Raw genomic sequence first — 14,226 nt, forward strand, 5'->3', positions numbered from 1 at the left:
ATGAATTTTTATTATTTTTCTTATATCCCTTTTGCTATATTGGAGTGGCATCACAGATAATACATTTACTTATATCCCTCAGTATATTTTTGTAAACTAAAGTAAATAGTTCTAAATTAAATTTTTGTTATCATTTTCCTTTCTTCCTGATGCGTGATATATTTTTGATTTTGTTTGGTTAGTGGATATTGTAAAGGAAGAATGTCAGAGTAGATTGATGCTTCTTAAGATAGAATTGGCTTTTAATGCGATGTTTTCGTTAGGTATCGCTCATGTTTCTTGCTCCTTTTGTTTTCATCCTTGTTGTCTTTGACCTTACTGATCCCCTGAGTCTGCTTAATCTTCAAACTTGATTTGAATCAGTTCACTATCTTTCTCAAGTCTCTTCCTCCTTGACCATTTGTAATACTTGCCCGGCCAATCCTACCCTTGCTCACTCTAGCCATTCAATTTATTTTCCCTGTTCCCTGGTCAATTGTTTTTTGTTTTAAAAGATTTATCTTTTAAAAATTGATCTCAGAGAGAGACAGAGTAAGGGAGTGAGAGGAAGAGAGAGACAGACACACAGACATTGGTTTGTTGTTTCTCTTATCTGTGCATTCATTGGTTGATTCTTGTATATGTCCTAACTGGGGATCAAACCTGCAACCTTGGCGTATCAAGATAGTGCTTTAATCAACTGAGCTACCTGGCCAGGACCTCAGTTGTCTTTATATATAGTATTGAGTCTTCTATGTCCATGTTACTTCCCATCACATTCTTCTCTACACACCACTGTCTTCCAGCACTGTCATTTGAGTTTTACATTCTGCCAGCTTTGTTCTCCTCCAGAGTTCCTGTTTATCCTTCAGTCACAACTCAAATGCTGTCTCCTTAAATGAGGTTTTCTCCACTGTCTTGGGCTAATTTAGACTCCCCCTCCCTTCTTTTCAGCCCCTACTGTGAATTTCTTTAATGTTATCTACAATTATTTGTTTCTGTACATCTCCTGTTGTGGTCGATGTTGCTAATCCCATACCTGGTGTCCATTCCCCTTCTTAACACGATCCTCATTTTGTTTGTGGAAGCAGTGTTCTTATCTAGAAATCTCTTTTTCCAAGCTTCTTGCCAGTTAGATATGGACAGAAGTTTCCTTTATTTCCATCCCGCTTCGTTCTGCCAGGCCTGTTTGAAGTACTTACATATATTTTATTTAATTGTCCCCTACATCCATTCTCTGTGTTAGATACAATTGTTATCCCCATGTCATGTATGAGGAAACTGTGTTACTTATATAAAGTAAATCATCCAAGGGCTTAGTTTGTAAGTCACAGAGTTGAAATTTGAACCAGGGAGTCTGATCCTAGAAACTGTGGTCTTTTTAACCATGATGCTGTGATACCTTTCTGGACTGAGGGAGGCCACACACAGTAAGGGGTAGCATGGGAAGCTAGAAGGAGCATTGTTCCTTGAAGCCAGGGAACAATGGCTTCAAGGTGTCAACTTGCCAAGGCAGCCCAGGAATACCTATTCACAGACTTCTAATTTCATGAGATAAACAACCACCTATCTACCTAAGGCACTGTGGCACGACTGTGTGTTACTTATAGACATACATAATCATGATGGACTCCCACTAGACTGTTAGTTCTTCCATGACCAGTTTCTATTCTTTTTATAAATTACTGTCCCTTCTAAAGTATTGGCATTCACGGGTATTAATAATACTATCTGACACTGGGCGATTTCTGGGCATTACACAGTATGTTAATTCCTTTACATATATAGTTATCTCTGTTCATGGTCACAGAAGGTAGGCGCTGTATCTTTTCTATGATCAAGGAAACTACCATTGCATGAGAGTCAACTTGACCCAAGGCAAGTTGGTGATGCTCACTCCTCTCCATCCATTGGCCATTGCCTTCCAGTTTCAGGTGATCCTCTCTTCATGAAGGAAGAACTTCTTAGTCATACTTTCCATCAAGTATTGTTTTCTTACTTTAAAGATGATGAATTTAAACAGATAAAGCAGGTCACACTAAGTGTGCCTGATACCTCCTGGGTTTTCAGTACATTTGAATTATAGATAGGTGTTGATCACTCATAGCTATATCAAAAGTTACATTTCTAGGGATGTGAGCATTTAAAAGAAAATGAACACTCCCTCTGAAAACTCAATGAGTTTCTGATGTAAATAATTATTTCAGAGTGTTGGGAAACATAGAGGGCACCCTCCTTTGTTCAAGGATCACAAATGGTTTTCAACTGTGTATGTGTAAAGTAATCTCTCATCCTAGAGTGTTCGCTTCATTGATAAATTTCAATTTTTTGTAAAATATCAGCATATTGGCATGTTTTTGTCAAATATTCTCATCTGCCTATTAAAATTGGAGAATAAGGTATGCATTCTAGATTTTAATCACTGTATAAGTAGTTGACAGTTGCTCACTTAGTATTTCCTTATGTTTTAAGTTTAATTTAAATACTTTATATATCGCCCTGGCTGGTGTGGCTCAGTGGATTGAGTGCGGGCCTGCGAACCAGAGGATCGAGGTTCGATTCCCAGTCAGGGCGCATGCCTGGGTTGCAGGCCGGTTCCCTGCAGGCCAACTCTCAGCAGGGGGTGCACGAAAGGCAACCATACATTGATGTTTCTCTCCCTCTCCTTCCCTTTAAAGATAAATAAATAAATAAATAAAATCTTTAAAAAAATACTTTATATAATATCATTGTACTTATATGCCAGTCCTCATATTGGATATGAAAAAAGTAAATATAATTAAAATGTGAAACTGCCTTATTCTCTCTAAATCCTCTGTAGGCACTGTGGACCCATTCTCCTCAATGGAATGTGAAGTGACATGGCACCCTGGTTTCAGCTCTCCACAAAAGGGACAGTTTGTTCTTCACATTGATGAAGGAAGCACGGTGATACTAAGCTGTGTTGTAAAAGTAATGATTACCCTGAATATGATTTTTATTTTGAGGGCCCTACATTGGATGGATGTACATATGCTTGTAGAGTAGTTGGCTACGTGTACTATGTTAGTAAACAGTGCGTGCAATACTTAGTTAACTAAGTTATCTTAGCATCTTTTTTGAACCACTTCTGTACCATAAATGAAGACATTTTTGCTTAAAAAATGTGTTGTTATCCAGGATTAATTTATATACACAAGACTTTTGTGCCAACAATACGAGATTGTTATTAGAGCCTGTATAAATATATAATACCACCCTGGCTGGTGTGGCTCAGTGGATTGAGTGTGGGCCTGTGAACCAAGGGGCCGCCGGTTCAATTCCCAGTCAGGACACATGCCTGGGTTGCGGACCAGGTCCCCAGTCGGGGGATGGGAGTTGCACAAGAGACAACTGCACACTGACGTTTCTCTCCCTCCATTTCTCTCTTACTTCCTCTCTCTCTAAAAATAAGTAAATGAAATCTTTAAAAAAATAAAAAATATATAATACCATAGGAACCACTTGAAATTAAATTGTTAATTAAATTATTTCATTAATAGACACCAAAGAAAAGTAGAGAAAATTATATTTTTGCCCTACTGTGTTGCATTTTTAGAATTCCAACAGTAGTTCACATGTAGTATGAAATGGATCATATAATTTACATAGCACGGAAATATGGAAAATTCTTATTTTTATAGAACATACTTCTTGGAATAAAAATGTGAGAAAAATGAGAGCTGCATTATATAATTTTAACTTTACTTCTGTGTTAGAGCCTAGAAGGCCTTAACTTCATGCCTCTTAATCAGCAAGAATCCCCTGGTGTACCAAATTTCCCTCCCAAAGTTTTTAGTAATTTAACACAAGCCAAATGCTATTTTACTAAATCCCATCTCTGTGTCAGCATGCCATGGTCATGCTGTTACGTATTTTAGGTATGAAGGAGCTTATGGCATTAAGAGATAAGAGATTCATCAATTTTAATGATGGCAAGTGGCAGTCAGACGTCAGTAGGGTTTTTCCACTGCTCCGAGCTTGAAAGGAGCTGGGTCCTCCTGCTTTCACTCTTCTGTGTTTGGCAAGTTTGCTAATATAAATTTTTCCATGTATTCATCCTTTGTGTATTTTTTATGACAGATAAAAGAGGAGCAAGTTAGTGAATGTGGGCTTGGCCTTACTAATAGGTATCATTTATTGAGTAATTACAGTGTTAGGCATGATATTCAGTGCTGTCCATGTAGTATTTAATTTAATCCTCATGATAACTCTATAGGTATGTAGTAATAACTCAGTTGATGGATGAGAAAATAGAAGATTTGAGTGGTTAATTAACTAATACAAGTTTGTACTGGCAGCAAGTACTGTAGCTGGAATTTATATTCAGATCTCTGTCTCCATAGTCTTTGGTGTTAACGTTCTGATAAAATTTGCTTTCCTCCTCTTCTGCACTAGGATTGGTGAAGAACTGAACTTTGAGATATCAGAATAATCAGTTAGATTATTTTTGGTAAACTTTTGAAGCCTTTAAAGTTCAGTGCACTGTGAAGTGTTGCTCTTAGGAAATTAAAGATGGAGCAACATGAAGCAATTGAATAAAATGTTCAAGTCTGCCATTGATTTATTAGGGACTTGACCCTTTCCTCTTCTGTTAGCTTTGTTTGAAAATTATTGTCCCAATTACCCATACCATGTTCTTCAGAGAATTTTTAACAGTATACTAAATTCTCCTAAGATAAAAAGAAATTGTGTATCATAGACAAAGACAATAGAGTGTGGCATAAAGAGCTGAAGAAGCAATTGGAAAATGGGTTGTAGTCGGCTACGGTTTGCTTTCCTGTGAAATGGGAGAGGTGAATAATATCAACCTTTCCAAAAAGTGTTTTCTGATGCACTAGTTCTGTGAAATGATTTGTGTGGGATGTGGTGAGGGAGCCCCGCACCCGAGTGATGAGTTAATCGTAGTAAACGCCCTCCCCATTCTCAGATAAGCTACATGTATGTTATCGGCGCATTAAGTGCTATGAGAGGACTTCTAGTAGAAATGTGCCTGGATACTCTCATTTGGCACACTTCTTGCCATACTTTGGTGACCCTAGAATTCTTTTCTTTTGCACATGGTAACACTATATATAGTTGGGTAGATTATCTCTTACATCTCCTTCAGTGATTAATTTATTCAGTACATGATTCTCAGGCCTGAATTTACTTCCTCCATAGAGTTATCTCACTCCCCCTGCCTTCCTCAGTTCAGGAGTAGAATTTAAATAGTTCGTTCTATTTTCCTTTCTCTTCAGCACAGCAAAAAATCTGATAATACCTCATATTTTAGAAATTCCTATGAAGCTGAAAAAAATGCGAGTTATCTGGTGGGGATAAAAAAAAAAAATAAGCGTTTACTGCCCTGGCTGGTGTAGCTCAGTGGATTGAGCGTGGGCCTGCGAACCAAAGGATCACGGTTCGATTCTCAGTCAGGGCACATGCCTGGGTTGCAGGCCAGTTCCCAGCAGGGGACGCAGGAGAGGCAACCATACACTGATATTTCTCTCCCTTTCTCCTTCCCTTCTCCTCTAAAGATAAGTAAATAAAATATTTTTTAAAAAGTGTTTACTATTATTCAATTGCATTGCCCTTTCCTTCTTTATTATAAGGTGGGTGAAGCCAAGGTCTTATTTTTGGAGCCAAGGATACTCTTCTACGACAGCCCTCAAGGGTTAACAACTTGGAAGAAAATTGTTCTTCACAACGTCGGACAAACCCATGCTTTTTACAAGGTGGTGTAAAATCTTCAAATCTGGCTTAGATCAGATATTTAAATTTGACTTAATTTTTTGCTCTGAACACTATGGCATTATTAATAGTTTAGTCTTTATAAATTTACTACTGCGAATTTTGAGATATTTCATCTGAGACTTATCTGAGTATATTTTATCTACTTTGTTATTTAAATTTCTTATGAAATTCATTTCTCTCTCCTTTCTTTTCTCAGTCTCTCCCTATCTTCTCTTACTCCTTTTTTTTCTTTCTGTTATTTTGTTATATTGAAAAAAGATAAGTGATTTGAAGACAACATTTTAAAATATACATTGCTGATGTTACCTTCCATATTTAGTGATATGCTTTTCCTTTTCTCCTCTGTCATCAGGACGTTTATGGTAGCAACTGGGACCTAGACTATTCTAAAGATACTGTATTCATAGTTTCTTCTGAGTTAAATTGCACATTGGTGGGAGAGTGTTTAAAGTGATGATAGGGGTTTTTTTGTTTTTGTTTTTTTACTGAAAAAATCGATTTAGATCTCCCAGTCGTGACAATGGAAGTTAGCGTTTGAGATCTTTCATTCCAGCTGTTATTTACATGTCTTCCTTCTGCCCCAATAAGCAAGCGAGGATACCCTTTTCTACTCTGTTTCTTCAGGATTAGATCAGAAGGCTATTTGTTCCCTCATTCCCCAAAATATCTTAATTTCCAGTCTCCCTTTAAATGTTGAATGTCCCTTTAAACTATTCCGGTTTAGAGGATGGTAGATAAATACGGCTAAACGGATCTTTGATGAACCACACCGTAAAACCTTATGCTAAGTTCCTTTTCTGAATGTAAACATGATACCTTAGGCCCAGGGGTGTCCAAGCCTTTGGCATCTCCGGGCCACACTAGAAGAAGAAGAGTTGCCTTGGGCCACATATTAAATACACCGCAACACATAATCACACACAAAACTCATGTTTTAAGTAAATTTACTTTTGTGTACCACCTCATTCATAGCCATCCTGGGTCACATGCGGCCCGCAGGCCGCAGGTTGGACACCCCTGCTCTGACAGCAGGCTATCAAGGAAATAACAAACGAGGATGTTACCTTATCATCGTGGCTCCCCACTGACTCTGCCTTCAGTTTTTATGATCAGGGAAAAGTCCAACTGTTTATGTAGCACCTAGAACTTTGGCGTTTTCTCTCAGAGATAGATCTCCTCTGTGTCAGTTTCGCAGTCTTGAAAACACTTCAGATAATAAACTTCATCTTCCTATTTAAATTGAAAGATGCCACTGCTGAATGTTCTGTTTGCTGGTTTTAGGGTGCACATCTTTGTTGAATTTCAAACTATATGGGCATCTGGAGTTTGAAAATCGATTACAGAATCATCTTATGCCCAGTGCCTGAGGGTTTTCTCTCTAGGTAGTAGTTTGGAAGCTTTTCTATGAAAGCTTTGGAACAGTAACTTTAAAAAATAATGAACAACAAAACAAGAACAGTCTCATAGGAAGAGACCAAGTTATGGTGACCAGAAGGGAGGAGGTGGGTGAAATGGAGGGGAAGGCAAACATAGTCAATAATATTGTGGTACGTTTGCATGCGACAAGTTATTACCAGAATTAATGCAGTGATCACATTAGAAGTCATAAAAATGTTAAGTCACTATATCATACATGTGAAACTAATATAACACATATAAGACTATATATCAACTGCACTTAAAAAATTGGAAAGGATAATACAGCATTTCTGCAAATTTTCAATTATAGGTTCGCAGAAACAGTCTTTTGTCTGTGCTTAATATTGTTCCACCAGAAGGAATCATTCCATTTGGAGGGCTAAGTACTATTTATATGACCTATACACCTGACACAACAGACAAATTTCAAGCAAGAGTAAAGGTATGTTTATGTGCGTGTGCCTCTGCATGGTGTATATGTCTATGTGGATTGGTTTGGTTGTTTAAGATGTTTGTAGTGGTAGATACAATACTGTAATGTGTAAACATGTTGATTTTTAGAAAGCTTGTTTTAATGATTACGAATGAAAATGGCTGTTAATGATACGATAGTAAAGAGTATTTTTAAAAATTGCTATTATTTTTGTAGCAATTGAGTTAGCTCTAAATCAGTGTAGATTTTAACAATCTAAAAAAAGAGCAACCTTACCTATATCAGCTATTATAAAAATGGTTAGCAGAACTTGGCAAGAGGATTTGTAGAAAATATTTTGGGTAGAAGCTGGTAATGGAAATTTGTACTAAATTGGAATGAATACCTTTTATCAACACGAGGCATTTTTCACATTAAATTGGATTTATATTTGGTAGCTCTAACTCGGGACAAGTCCTTACTAGTCACAAAGCAAAGGGTTTTGTTTCATGGCATTAATTAGATAGCTTAGGAAAAAATAATCAATTTTGGAATGCTAATTCTAAATAGCTTTAATGGCTATATGAATTATATGCAAATTTCTATATGATGTTAACATCTATATTTTAATGTACACATCAATTGTTTTACTATTTTATGTTCTAGGAATTATGTAAATGAAAAAGCTATTATCTTGATTTTAGGGGCTTCTCTGTGTTCCTTAAACAGAAGGAATAAAACATGTAAGACCAGTCTGTAATAAATGTTATTTATTATAACATTAATAAATGTTATAATAAATACTCATAGAATACTCTGGATTTTCAGTTTGATGATCAACAGTGCACATTTACTCAACACTGAAAAAATAATATGTGCACTGTTACCAGATCAAAATCAATAGCTTTAGAGGTATCCCCCATTTTATCCTTCAATTTCTCATAACAGTTTTTAAATAATATGTAGCTTAATATAATAAACACCAATTTGCCCAGCTCCCAAATAAATAACCTAAGAATTGTATCTTCTGTAGAGAAATATGTATGGAAACATGTTTTATAAATTATATGTTGCGGCATATAGTCTGAGATTTGGGCAGAACTTTTTTTACATAGTATTCTTACGTAATTTGAAAAATATGGCCACCAAAGTCCAGATTTTACTAAAAGATCAAGTTCTGCCCTATTTTAGAGGAGAATGCTGTTTTTACAAAGCTTGCCTTTTTAACAGTGTAATACAGTGAAATTCACTTATTCTTTCATTCAACATAGTCTCTGTTGTCGATGCTAGGGATGCTAAATAAAACAAGGAATTATACACCTAAATTCTTATCTCACTATCTTAATTTTCCTGGAAACTGTTGAGTGTTCAGATACATCTTGGTTCAAGTTTCACACTGCTGCTTTCAAGTTTTGTGACCCCAAGAAAAAGATAAACTACTTGGCCTCTTTAAACCTGAATTTTCCTCACTTGGAAATTATGTTATTAGTAGTAGTAACCTCATAGAATACTGAGGATTAAAAAAGGAAATAATGAATTTAGCTCCATACTTGATCCATATACTCAGCAATTTTTAGCTGCTCTAATTATAGTGGTGGATATTAGTCTCTTTCTATGGAAAGAAGTATGTTTGCATTCAGTTTCCTGTTTGTTTTAATTTTAATAATCCATTGAAATTAGGTAAATACAGAAAGGCCACAGAGCATTTGAGGCGATAAGGTCAATCCAAATGGGTAGAATTCTGTGGTCAAATTCACAAGCTGTCCTCTGATTCTACTTGTGGTAGAGGTTTTTGAAGAGTTGAACACTCACTCCTCTCAGGAATAGCAATTCTGCATAATAAGAGATCTTGTGACATTTATAATAGGTTATTATTATTTAAATTATGCAGTGTTACATAGATGCCAGATACAATTTCAGCAGTGTATATTTTAATGTGGTTTCTACCAAGTTTCATATTTTTCCCTAAATACTAGATTGCTATTCGCCATGGAAATGACGTAGAAATTAGGGTTAGTGGAAGTGCTGAAGTTGCTGATGTCGAAATCAAACCGGTGAGTGCGTTACCTATTTGTGTATTCAGTTTATCACCATGGTCATTTTCATTTGCTGTATGTCCATTTTTTATGTGAGAGAATTTTATTATGTAGTAATTTGACCCAGAAATTAATAGATGCAATGTAAATAAGTGATGGAGCAGAATATTAAATAAAGGTTTAAGAATTCACCGCTGAACGTAAGTTTCAGAGCGCTACCAGTACCACTCAGTCACCTGTCAGCTTCATCAGTATCCTACTGCTTTTAAGAGACAAGCCCTTTCTTAATTATTATCCCTTTACTTTTTTCTTATTAGGTTACTGCATGTGTATGAATTCCCTAACCATTCACTGGTTGGTTTAGTTTTTCATTTTTCAGCTTTATAACAAAAATGTAAAGTCTTTGCCGTGTTGCTTTTAATTAAATAGTGTTTCCAAAGGTTATTTAAATTGTGTGTTCCTGTATTTTATTCATTGTCACCACTGTTTAAGAGTTCATTGTGTAAACATACTATAATTTATAGGCTCCTTCTGTTGTCCATAAATTAGGTGTTTCTGTTTTTTTTTTTAATTACAGAGACTATACCTATTACCATTCAGATACATACCTTCTGAGGTACTTATGGGAGAGTTAATTTGGAGTGGAGTTGCTGAGATATTGAATGTATGCATGTTTGACTTCACAACATAATTTCTACTTTTTTGTTCTTGAGTTTTTATTGATTCACATTCCATTGCTCTGTACATTGTATTGTAAGGCAGTATTTGCCAGTCTATGGACTATAAAGTGATATCTCACTGGTTTTGATTTGTATTTTCTAAATTACAGTTCTAATCTTTTTTTTTTTGATCTGTATCCTAATAAAGTTTTGTTCTGCAATTTATAGAGTGCAGACACACATGCTTTTTGTGGGGGAGGACAGCCTTTCAGGAACTAGGTCTGCTCTCATCTACCCAGAGAAACTTATCCTGATCCTTCAAAGCAGACCCGTATGCTTCTTTATTATGACATGTATAAGATGTTGTGAATATCTTCAACTCTGGGGATATCTTCATTATAGCAATCGTCATATTATTTTCTAGTTATCTGCACTTTCCTTTTTCTCTTTCAATATAGTACCCTAGCACATAGCACCATCCTGGTGCTTAACTAAATTGGGAAGAAATGAATGAGGATGCTGGTTGCCCCAAGCAGGCCTTACTACTAGTCTGCACTTTAAGGGCATCACCACAGTTCTATGGTCTGGCTTTAAGTTATGATTTTCTAAACTTTATTTTGTTCAGTATTGAAGGCATTAGAAGTTCACATAGACTGACAGATATTAAGCTAGCTTGTCTAAGACTATGGTAACCCCTGAAGATTAAATCTTGGAGTATCAGTGCTTTTTCCCTGGCTGTCGTGTCCCTCCTTGAACAATATTAGACAAGTATTGACACTTTGATTACTTTATTTCCTCCTGCTAAAGATATTGGTGGCAGGCTTTTTATGTTATGGTACAGCTGTGCAATTTATAGGACTTTACATTGATAAATATTTGTTATTTCCTACTTATCTTGAAACAGAGCTGTCTGGCTGCCTTTAAAAACAATATTCTAGTATCACCAGGTATTGTCAGCAATACATTTCACATGTGTGTGGCACTGGCTGTGAGTCTTAGTAACAATTAGGAGATTCCATCCAAATGCGCAAATGGACAAGGCCACAGTGGGATAAGAAGAATCTTTTTTTTTTTTTTTGCATATGCAAAGCATCAAACTTGCATTACCCAATTTGTATTTTACAGATTTCACCTGTACAAATGGGTTAATATTTTAAGTGAGACCAGTGGCCAGTTGACCGTAATTAAGTATTTTCCTTAACATTAGGATACTGTTGCCTCTTTCTCTTTTAATGCTATATGTAATTCTTTTAAAAATTATTTTTATTAAAGTCTCAAGAAGTAGTCTCAAGCAGTGTAATTAATTTGGGTTTCTCTAACTGGGGATTGAAGGATGTTACATGTAAGTGTTCAATTTTTGCTCCATTTTTCCACCATTACTCTACCCTGCCCTACCCACCCCCACATTTTAACATTCAATCGTCCCCCACCCCGTAGTCTTTGTTGTTTGTTGATTTGTTTCTGATAGCCATTCTGACTGATGTAAAGTGGTATCTCATTGTGGTTTTAATTTACATCTTTCAGATGGCTAGTGAAGCTGAGCATCCTTTCGTATGTCCCTGGGCCCTCTGTATGTCCTCCTTGGAGAAGTGTCTGTTCAGGTCCTTCGTCCATTTTTTAATTGGATTGTTTGTCGTCTTTTATAAGGAACTGTAGAGTATATATAGTAACTCCACCAGAAGAACATGTTCTGTAGAGTTTTGTGGGCTGGCACACCCTGACACATAAGGTCAAGTTAAGATACATTTAATTCCCTATATATTTAAGCTAAGTGTCAGTTGCTAGGGATGCAAAATGAATTAGGCTTAAGGTCCACTAAATAAATGGACTCTGTGATGGTATAATGTAAGTAAATATAAGGAATAAAAGTAGTCTCAAGCAGTGTAATTAATTTCAGTTTCTCTAACTGGGGATTGAAGGATGCATAATATTTTATCAGGCAATTATAAGTTAGCAAAAGGCCTTCATGATGGAGAGACACGTTTATAAAGATACAGAAAGATGAAATGTCAGGTATTGGTTGGAGATGACAAGTCATAGAGCTTGCTGAAGTATGAAGTGATAGGGTGAGAATGAAGCTAGGTGAGGCTGGAACATGAGGCAGGGGAAGATCATGGTAAACTTTGTGAACCCTGCTAATTAACTTGGACATTGTCCTGTAGATGAAGAAGAATCATCAAATTTTAAGTCATAAAGTGGTGTGGTCATATTTTCAATGAGCTTCGTTGCGACTTAGTTTTAGAGGAGAGAATTGGAGGAAATCAGAATCTAGAAATGAAATGAAAGGAAATAAGTTACTAACTTCATACAATTACAGTAAGGATAAGAAGTGAAGAAGGAGGTAGAATTAATGGTATTTGGTAACTGATTACATACAGGAGGTTGCGAGAGGAAGGAAAATATGACTAATTTTTATAAAGTATTGTAGTTAATGTTTTTGGTGAACATAATAGTATAATTTTTATTGATGTAGAATGGACATCTAGCACTATGTTCATTTCAGCTGTACAACGTTATGATTTGATTTATATATGTTGCTAAATGATTACCACAATAATTCTAGTTAACATCTGTTACCAAACATAATTATAACTTCTTTAAGATCTACTCTCTTACAGTATAATTTTTAATTATTCTCATAAACTATTACACAACTTTTTCATTATTTTTTTTAATTTTTAGAACGTATTTTTCTTCAGTGGAACCTTTATTGGTGGTACCCAGGTTATTCCATTTATAGTCAAAAACAAAACTATAACACGTGTCAGAGTGGAGTTTAACCTAGAAGGACGTCCTTGTTTTTCAATGACTTTTAAAAATGAAGCAGGTATAAATTTTATACTACAATGATATTATTGTAAAAGTAAAACAGTTTTAAGTTGCTCAGAGGTATAATGTTAAAAAATATCATCAAGCAAAGGCAATTATTTTTAACTGTTTTTAATGATTCAGTGCATGTTTCTCTTATACTCTATAATCCATCATGATTTTGTTTCTAGAAATACATAAATATTAATATCATAACATTTGGTAGTATATGATATATAACTGTACTTATTAATTGATTTAATATAAGTTAGGTATATTATACATAAAGATATACAGTAAATGAACATACAATTATTAATTTCTCATTTGAATTGCTCATTTTCCAAGATAAATGTCCTTGGAAAGCTTTCTATATGTTTACTCATGAATTTGGTAGTTTTATATTTTTGTTCTTTCATATTTTTTTATTGTTGTTCAAGTACAATTGTCTCCACTTTCCACCTACCACCCTCCCCCTCCTCACCGCACCCCACCCCTCCTTCCACCCTCAATCCTACCTCACTTTGGATTTGTCCATGGGTCCAAGTTCTTTTTTTTTTCCACTTTTTTTATTTAATTATTTTTCAAGTACAGTTTTCTGTCTATTACTCCGATCCCATCCCACCCCCCATCCTCCCCCCTCCCTCCCATTTCCACCCTTCTCAGTTGTTGTCCATATATCCTTTATATAGGTTCCTCTAAATCCCTCCCTTATTTCCCCTGAAATTCCCTCCCCTCTCCCCTCTGGTCACTGTCAGCCTGTTCTCTATTTCAGTGTCTTTGGTTATATTTTGCTCACTTGTTTGTTTTGTTGATTAGGTTCCACTTATTGGTGAGATCATGTGGTATATGTCTTTCAACACCTGGCTTATTTCACTCAGCATAATGCTCTCCAGTTCCATCCATGCTATTGCAAAGGGGGTAGGAGCTCCTACTTTCTTTCTGCTATGCAGTATTCCATCGTGTAAATGTACCACTGGCTTTTGATCCACTCATTTACTGATAGGCACTTAGGCTGTTTCTATCACTTGACTATTGTAAGTAGCACTGCTGTGAACATTGGGGTGCATAGGTTCTTCTGAATTGATGTTTTAGGATTCTTAGGGTATAATCCCAGCAGTGGAATTGCTGGGTCATAAAACAGTTCAATTTTTACTTT

At 35.8% G+C, this 14,226-nt stretch overlaps 1 protein-coding gene across 1 annotated transcript in view; it reads left to right on the top strand.

Annotated features, from left to right (window-relative positions):
• Window positions 1–14,226, top strand: part of CFAP47 (cilia and flagella associated protein 47) — a 328,185-nt gene that overhangs the window by 43,503 nt on the left and 270,456 nt on the right. The window contains exons 16-20 of the mRNA XM_037067787.1: window positions 2,801–2,931; window positions 5,592–5,714; window positions 7,463–7,594; window positions 9,541–9,618; window positions 12,942–13,086. Coding sequence (XP_036923682.1) covers window positions 2,801–2,931; window positions 5,592–5,714; window positions 7,463–7,594; window positions 9,541–9,618; window positions 12,942–13,086 — 609 coding nt within the window. The remainder of the gene's footprint in view (window positions 1–2,800; window positions 2,932–5,591; window positions 5,715–7,462; window positions 7,595–9,540; window positions 9,619–12,941; window positions 13,087–14,226) is intronic.

This window comes from Sturnira hondurensis, unplaced genomic scaffold, assembly GCF_014824575.4.
Source record: "Sturnira hondurensis isolate 20B ecotype Veracruz unplaced genomic scaffold, ASM1482457v3 Scaffold0017416, whole genome shotgun sequence".
Lineage (NCBI taxonomy): Eukaryota > Metazoa > Chordata > Mammalia > Chiroptera > Phyllostomidae > Sturnira > Sturnira hondurensis.